Genomic DNA, 9,111 nt, shown 5'->3' with positions numbered 1-9,111 from the left:
TGTCACCTTTACATACGAAGCTGCTTCCACCCATTTGGTGAAGTAATCAATTGCCACGAGAATGAAACGGTGTCCGTTGGAAGCTTTGGGTTCAATCATACCGATCATGTCAATGCCCCACATTGAGAATGGCCAAGGAGCAGAAATCACATTCAAAAAGGTTGGTGGTACATGAACCTTATCAGCGTAGATCTGACATTTGTGACACTTCTTTACAAATTTGCAGCAATCTGATTCCATGGTCAACCAGTAGTAACCAGCTCTCAACATCTTTCTTGACATAGAGTGGCCGTTTGCATGAGTACCAAAGGACCCTTCGTGAACTTCTTTCATCAACATTTCTGCTTCCTTTTTGTCAACACATCTGAGTAAGACCATGTCATAATTCCTCTTATAGAGCACATTCTGATTAAGGAAGAAACTGCCTGACAATCTTCTCAAAGTCTTTTTATCTTTTTCTGTTGCTCCAAGAGGATACTCCTGAGTCTGAAGGAAATGCTTGATATCGTGGTACCATGGTTTATCATCAAAACTGGCCTCAGCTGTAAACACATGTGCTGGTCTATCAAGTCGCTTGATCACAATTCTGGGTACTTCGTTTGGAAAACCCACTTGATACATTGAAGACAACGTAGCTAGAGCATCCGCCATATGATTCTCATCCCGAGGAATGTGATGCAATTCAACCTTGGTGAAGAAAGTCAACAATCTTCTTGCATAGTCTTTGTATGGGATCAAGCCAGGGTGGCGTGTTTCCCATTCTCCTTTGATCTGATTGATAACTAACGCTGAGTCACCATAAACAGTAAGATTTTTGATGCGGAGGTCAATGGCTTCTTCAAGACCCATGATACAGGCTTCATATTCAGCAATGTTGTTTGTACATTCAAAGCAAATTCTTGCCGTGAAAGGAATATGAGAACCTTCTGGAGTGATAATGACTGCACCTACTCCATGTCCATAAACGTTGGAAGCTCCATCAAATACTAAACCCCATTGAGAATCTGGTTCAGGTCCTTCTTCAGGAAGTGGCTCTTTACAATCTCTGGATTTTAGGAACATGACATCTTCATCAGGAAACTCATCCTCATTATCATCGTGATCTTCAACAGGTTGGTGAGCAAGGTACTCAGCCAACACACTGCTCTTGATAGCTTTCTGGGTATGATACTCAATGTCGTATTCTGATAACAGCATCTGCCATCTGGCAATCTTACCAGTGAGTGCAGGCTTCTCAAAAATGTACTTGATTGGATCCATTTTGGATATCAACCAAGTGGTGTGACTTAACATATACTGCCTCAATCTCTTAGCAGCCCAAGCCAATGCACAACATGTCTTCTCGAGTAAGGAGTATCGTGATTCACAGTCAGTAAATTTCTTGCTTAAGTAGTAAATGGCATGCTCTTTCTTTCCAGTTTCGTCTTGTTGACCCAGAATACAGCCCATAGAATTCTCAAGCACTGTCAAATACATAACCAACGGTCTTCCAGCAACAGGTGGTAACAAGATAGGAGGCTCCATGAGGTACTCTTTGATACTGTCAAATGCTTTATGATAATCCTCTGTCCAAACACAATTCTGATTCTTTCTCAGCAATTTGAAGATAGGTTCACAAGTGGCAGTCATGTGAGAAATAAACCGGGATATGTAATTCAATCGTCCTAGAAAACCTCTCACTTGCCTTTCGGTTTTTGGTGCGGGCATCTCTTGGATAGCTTTTACTTTATCTGGATCAACTTCAATGCCTTTTTGGCTGACAATGAAGCCCAAGAGTTTACCTGACCTGACGCCAAATGTGCATTTGTTCGGATTGAGGCGAAGACGGAACTTCCTCAATCGTTGAAACAGCTTCAATAGATCTACTAAGTGACCTTCTTCTGAACGAGACTTCGCGATCATGTCATCCACATAAACCTCAATCTCTTTGTGCATCATGTCGTGAAAGAGCGTTGTCATGGCTCGCTGGTAAGTAGCACCTGCGTTCTTCAACCCAAACGGCATCACTTGATAACAGAATGTTCCCCATGGTGTTATGAATGTAGTTTTTTCCATGTCTTCGGGAGCCATTTTGATCTGGTTATACCCGGAGAATCCGTCCATGAAGGAGAATATGTCAAACTTTGCTGTATTGTCTACCAACATGTCAATGTGAGGCAGGGGGAAATCATCCTTTGGGCTTGCTCTATTTAAGTCACGATAGTCGACACACATTCGTACCTTCCCGTCCTTCTTAGGAACTGGCACAATATTTGCTATCCACTCTGGATACACTGAAGTGGCAAGAAAACCAGCATCTATTTGCTTCAGAACTTCTTCTTTAATTTTGACGGCCATATCTGGATGTGTTCTTCTTAATTTCTGTTTGACCGGTGGACATTCTGGCTTCAAAGGTAGCTTGTGCTCTACGATGTCAGTGTCGAGACCAGGCATATCTTGATAAGACCAAGCAAACACATCTACATACTCTTTCAACAGGCTGATCAATTGCTCCTTGACCTATGGGGATAACAATGCTCCAATTTTGACTTCTTTCACATTTTCTTCCGAACCCAAGTTGACTGTTTCCAAAGGCTTCTTGTATGGCTGAATAGTGTCTTCTTCATTTTCAAGCTGGCGGGCGACCTCTTCTGGAATCTCATCCCACTTTTCCTCTTCAGCTTCGAATACAGAATGTTCAAAGTTGGGAGAGGGCATGATGTCATTGTGTTCAACGGGTTTAAGTAACCTGTACAAACAATTGTTTTTAGAGGACTGACCATGCCATGCAAAAATGTGTTCTTTTTAAGGTTTTTTTGTGTTACCATTTTCCGAAAAAGCTGAAAAGATAAAAGGACACAAGTGTATAGGAACACAAAAGATCTTTTTCATGGATAGTACGTTTTTGACAAAAGTGCCCATTTTACAAAATTAATGCTTCGCGCTTTGGGCTAAAGCGGAAGGTTTTTGAAAACTGAAAAGCTTAATTACTTTGATATGTGGACACAATGTGGGATGTCAACTGCGGTCCAGTTCTTCATAACTACTCCAGTCGCCATTCTGTCTTTCCCTTGAAGAGCTTTTATCTCTTTTTGTAATTCCGCAAACTGATCCTGGAATTCATCCATTCTATCATTGAGACCAGGATCCTCACTTGGGGTAGGGTCGTGATAGACAGGTTCTCCTAGGTGAGGAGTATAGTGAACAACGGGAGGCACATTAGTGAAGACAGGAGCATTTGGTGGAACGAACTCTTGTTGATATCTATCTTGATTAAGATCCCTGGGTATTTCCCAAGGACGGGATGCTGTGATGGTAACAGAAGTGACTGGGACAGCGTTGATTTCTGAAGCGATGACTGTAGTGACGGGTGCTGCTGTTGTCTGATTCTGAATTTGAGGTTGATTCTGTGCCGAAGTCTGTCCTGAATTATGAACTTGAGCCCTAGCCTGGGCTTCCTCTACTTGTAGACGGGCGGTTAACATTTGGTTGCGCATCTCTGCTGCCTGTGCTTGCGCCTGGATCTGTGCATCTTGTGCTTCGGCAACCTGAGCTTGTGCTGTTTGAAGTTGAGCAGCTTGGGCTGCTTGGTTTGCTATCAATGTCTCGACCATAGCAGAAAGGCAGTCAACCTGAGCTTTCAATTCTCGGTTCTCGTTATCTGTTATCTCCATTCTTCTTTTGTAGTTGGCTCTTGTGTTGTAATTATGCGTCAGCTTGAAATGGATCTGCTGGCGGGAAGCAACTGTTAGAAGACTGGACCAAGACAGACAACCCGTATGCACGTGATGCATGGATATGCAAAATGAATGATTTTCCAAGGAACTCTAAGTGAAGGAAAAGATAGAATTGCAAACATTTTTGATAACAAAACAAAGTTATCAACCCAAAATACAACCAAGAAAACCATTTAAGGACATGTGTCATCAGGACGAGCATAAACAAGTAGGAGTTGTCCTTCAAGTCTCTCAATTCTTTCTTCATAGGCCTTCTGCATAAAAGCTTTCTCCTTCACCAAACTGTCTACAAGACCTTTCCATGCACCTGAGGACTGTGGAATCTGGGAGTAATCTGTTGTGCCTGAGGAAAATAAATCCTCTTGCACCCTTGGACGTTTACCTGCACGATCTTCTCCACTCTGCTCCTTTAACTGTCTCTGAAGTTCTTCATTTTCCATTTCGAGCACCTGGGCCTTATCCTTCCAAGTGTCTCTCTCTTTCTTGACCCTCTCCAAGGTGGCTTGGAGTTCTTCTTTGTCATCTAGCGGAAGGTAGGGGGTCTTCAACGGAGCGGGTTTGATAGGATCATGATGTGGGTATGGCATTTTCAACTGTATAGCTCTGGCTCTGATCCACTGGAGGTACGGCTCATAGGAGGTACAATCTTTCTTACCCAATTCAAGTCTCCCTTTGCGACAAACACGATGCCAAGCTCTTACTACTCTCTCTTTCATGGTAGGGTCCTCCTCGTTATCCCTCAAGAAAATACCTTCTAAAAGAATGTTAGGAGGCTTGTCCTTCATAGGGTAACCGAGTTGTCTCCTAGCAAGTACTGGATTATAAGAAATGATTCCCTTTGTGCCCATGAGGGGCACATTGGGGAACTCCCCGCAACTATCAATGATCTTCACATCGTCTAAAACTCTACTATACCATGCAATATCTGACTGGGTAAGAGACATAATCCTCTGTGACCACTGAAGTCCTGACTTGCGATCCCAAAAAGTAGCTGACTTAGGAAGATGAGAAACAAACCATTTGTAGAGTAACGGTATACAGCAGACTATGGTTCCTCCTCCTTTCAAAGTACGGTAATGGATGGAATGATAGGTGTCTCTGAGCAAAGTTGGAACAGGATTACCACTTAGGAAGATGCGTATAGCATATGAATCCACAAAACCTTCAATATTAGGAAATAGTAACAAACCGTAGATCAACAAGGCAAACAGATGCTCCACAATAATATCACAACCTTGACTGGCAAAATAAGAAACCTTCCCCATTAAGAACTTGGCAGTGAAACCTGGAAGTCCTCCTTTGGTGGTGAAGTTATTCTTGAATTCTGACTTCTTCATGTACAACACTTTTGCAAGAGAACTGTGCTCGGGTAACTTTTCTGAACCAGAGAAAGGTACTGTATCAGCAACTGGGATGTGAAGCAATTGGGCATACTCTTCCAATGTAGGCATGAGTTGATAGTCTGGGAATGTGAAACAGTGATAGACTGGATCATAGAACTGTACTAATGTCTGCAATAACCCTTCTTCCATCCTAAGTGTCAATAAAGATATAAGTGCCCCATATCTGTCTCTGAAACCAATAGGATCTGCGATCGAAGAAACCAGTTTCTTTAGTTCATCTATCTTTGGATTGATGAGATTGTACTTTTTCACACTTCTCCGTCCAAAATCCATGTTTCCTGCAATATTTGCAATCCTCACTTTAAGTTCCTTGGAAAAAGGTTGAAATGATGGGAATGAATGCATGTCATGCATGAATGCAACAAACACAAACATGGTCAAACAATACAAGGCTCAAAGTTCATCACCAGCATGGAGTTTAGGACAAAGCCCCAAGATAAGTTCTAAGGTTCACCTGCCAAACGGGTTCTAAAAGTTCCCAAGGTTATGGATCCTTCTTCGGATAATACCGGGTTAAGCAACTGCTCGCTTTCCAATATTATTCTCAAAAGAATCTCGCTTGAGTGTGATATCGCGTATCAACCAAACCAGACTTTTGGTCCGAAGTGGTCACCGCATCACATCCTAAGTAAGGCCAAGATGGGGTAAAGGTAAACTAAGGTCCTTGGCTTCACGGGCCCGTCGAAAGCAACAATGCCTCACAAATGACTTGTTTAGCACTATCACCCTCAAAGAGGCCTCCACCAAGCGGACAAAGGCTCAAGTCAACTCGGTAAGGATTGTCTCCTATCAAGTCAACCTGAATTATCATCCATCCTATCTCAAATGTGTCCCAAATCCGGGTATAGGATTTATCACAAGTATCCCCCAAAACCCAAAATAACAAACATTACAAACAATACAATTTAGCAAATATTCACAAAGCAAACATATAAACAAGCAAAGATAGGCTAAACCCTCAAATAAGTTTAAGCAGATTTCCCCAGCAGAGTCGCCATTCTGTCGCGGCGGGATTTTTCACGAGATTAAGTATTGATTGAACTTAACCCGTTTGAAAAATATTTTAAATGCAAGAGTCACCACCGTCTTTTATTTTATCCAAAAAGAGGAAGGGAAAAATAACGATAAATCCCTTTAGAGTTACGGGTTCGGGGGTTGGTTATGCAAAGGGAAGGTATTAGCACCCTCTACATCTGTGGTACTCCACAGGAACCTTTTTGCTTATGTTTATGTGAATGCTTTGCTTTTTTCGCTTTGATCGTTTGATTGGGGAGATGAGAAAAGAACTTGATTTTATTGTTTTTGGACTCGATAAAGTCGTAGACTTCATGCCTACGTATCTCCAAGGCGCAATGGAGAAATCAGAATCCACGTAGTTCTCCCAAAAGAAAAGGGGAAAGTCTGTTTTGTTGATTTTAGATTGGCGTGTCTTGCCATCTCTCGCTCGACCTAGGCGGGAGGCTTCGAGACTGACACGTCTTTTTGAAAATGTTTTTAAACTGAAAAGCCAAAGCTGGCAAAAGATTTGAATGAGCCTAAACCCTAAACAATAAATAAATGGGCTCATTATAAGGAAGCCCAAGAGTAAGCTTGTGAGTGTGTGAAAAGGGTTTCTTAAACGGCGACCGTTGGAATCGCATCGGTTTCTCTTTTTTGGATTTTTCGATTTTTTAACATAAAACGTGAACAATACGATTAAACACACAATACAGAACATAAAAAATGCGAGAAAGTAAATTATTACAACACCAGTTAGCTATGAATAGTTAGTATTACGAATAGTTAGTGGAGTTAATCGAGCTGAAACTGAAACGAAACGGTTAGTAACAACATAAACAAATATAAAAAAACAATATAAACATTTACTTTAGACAAAATAACATTTGATATAAATAAACATTTATTAAATTAAAATTTAAACAAATAATTAATTTAACTAACATTTAAATAAAACATATATGCAAAATAATAATAAAAGATAACAATTTTAGTAAACAAAAGTAATATATATATATATATATATATATATATATATATATATATATATATATATATATATATATATATATATAATATATATAGATATATATATATATATATATATATATATATATATATATATATATATATATATATATAGATATATATATATATATATATATATATATATCTATATATATATTTTAGACAATAAATATATAGTAGACAAAAATAATATATATAATATATATATATATATATCTATATATATAATATATATATATAATAATATATAATATATATATATATATATATATATATATATATATATAATATATCTATAATATATATTATATATATATATATATATATAGACAAATATATAATAGACAAAGAAATAATATATATATATATATATATATATATATATAATTATATATATATATATATATAATTTAGATAAATAATATATTAACACATGTCGGCAAGTCGAAACTTTTCCGATTTCAGAGATAAGTGAAGAATATTACCTTGTGTGAAGAGGATGAACTTCTGATCATCCAAATGATCGACCGAAAGCTGGAAACCGTCACCGACGCAGTGCTGGCTGCCTTCGTGAGTACCTGACTTCAACGTCGCTTTTGATCGGTGAAACGACGCCGGAATGAAATGAACATTGGATATTTGTGACCTGGACTCAATGAACTTCAAAGATATGAAATCGGTTTTGTGTTTCGGTGAATAATCGGGACGATTTTGGGTTACCGAAAATGAAGAACAAGTGAAATACGGTAATGCTTTTGGAAAAATATTTCTTTTCAATTCTCTGTTTCTCTCACCACACGTTTTTTCCTTACTGATCCACTTTTTCTCCCTTTTCTTACTAACCGCATCTATATATATATATATATTTAGATTACTTAAACAATAAGAAACCTAAAAAATATCTAACATAAATTAATAATATATATTTAGATTACTTAAACAATAAGAAACCTAAAAAATATCTAACATAAATTAATAATATATATTTAGATTACTTAAACAATAAGAAACCTAAAAAATATCTAACATAAATTAATATATAATTTAGATTACTTAAACAATAAGAAACCTAAAAAATATCTAACATAAATTAATAATATAATTTATATATTTATATATAATAATAATAATAAACTAATATAATATTAATCCTAATTAAATAAACTAATTAACAACTAAACACAACTAATATTAAGCACAAATAATATTAAACGGCACACGATTAAAATACGATAAAATCGAGCGACACGAACGCGATAAAAACGATGACAATTTGCACAGCAAAACAGACAAATTGTTAAAACCAATAAACCAGTAAACCGGTAAACCAGTAAAATCAACAACACGACTCAAACAGACTCGATTAAATCACACGGCACAACACGTAATTAAATAAACAACCCTAGGCAATAATAAAATCAACACGACATCACGAAAAACGCTGACAAACACAATCACAAATAATCGGACAATACGAAAACTCTAATATATTCGAAATACAGTCAAAATACCGACAAACAAACAATTAAATAGATGAAAACGCACAAAACCTAATCGAAGCGATGCCACGCACAAAAGAGATAAGCGAGATAAATACGAGGCAACGATATCGGCCAGGTTTTGCTAAAACAACGAAATACAACACGGTAAGCAACGAAAACACACAAAACCTAATCAAACCAGTTGTCACGCGAAGTTTAAGAAATTGAGATGAATACGAGACAACGAGATTAATCAAGATGTGGTCAACAAAGCCAAAGTCAAATTTTGGGGTGCGACAGAACCGGGCAACCACTTGTTTGGTAACATTAGCATAGGAAGCTGCTTCCACCCATTTGGTGAAGTAATCAATCGCAACCAATATGAAGCGATGCCCATTCGAAGCAGTAGGCTCAATCTTCCCAATCATATCAATGCCCCACATGGCAAACGGCCAAGGCGAGTTCATGACATTCAGAGGGCTTGGT

General features: G+C 38.1%; 1 protein-coding gene across 1 annotated transcript; it reads right to left on the bottom strand.

Moving 5' to 3' along the window:
• Window positions 1-3,683: 3,683 nt before the first annotated feature.
• On the bottom strand, window positions 3,684-7,946 carry LOC127104755 (uncharacterized). The gene is made up of 2 exons (XM_051041917.1): window positions 7,630-7,946; window positions 3,684-5,397 (listed from the first exon to the last, which is right to left on the bottom strand). Exon 2 carries the CDS (start codon window positions 5,390-5,392, stop codon window positions 3,890-3,892), a length of 1,503 nt encoding a protein of 500 aa, XP_050897874.1. The 5' UTR covers window positions 5,393-5,397; window positions 7,630-7,946; the 3' UTR covers window positions 3,684-3,889.
• Window positions 7,947-9,111: the final 1,165 nt, after the last annotated feature.

The sequence above is a fragment of the Lathyrus oleraceus genome, chromosome 7 (genome assembly GCF_024323335.1).
Source record: "Lathyrus oleraceus cultivar Zhongwan6 chromosome 7, CAAS_Psat_ZW6_1.0, whole genome shotgun sequence".
In the NCBI taxonomy this organism is placed as follows: domain Eukaryota; kingdom Viridiplantae; phylum Streptophyta; class Magnoliopsida; order Fabales; family Fabaceae; genus Lathyrus; species Lathyrus oleraceus.
Note: the sequence above shows the minus strand (reverse complement) of the source record. Positions and strands in the feature narration are given on the sequence as shown.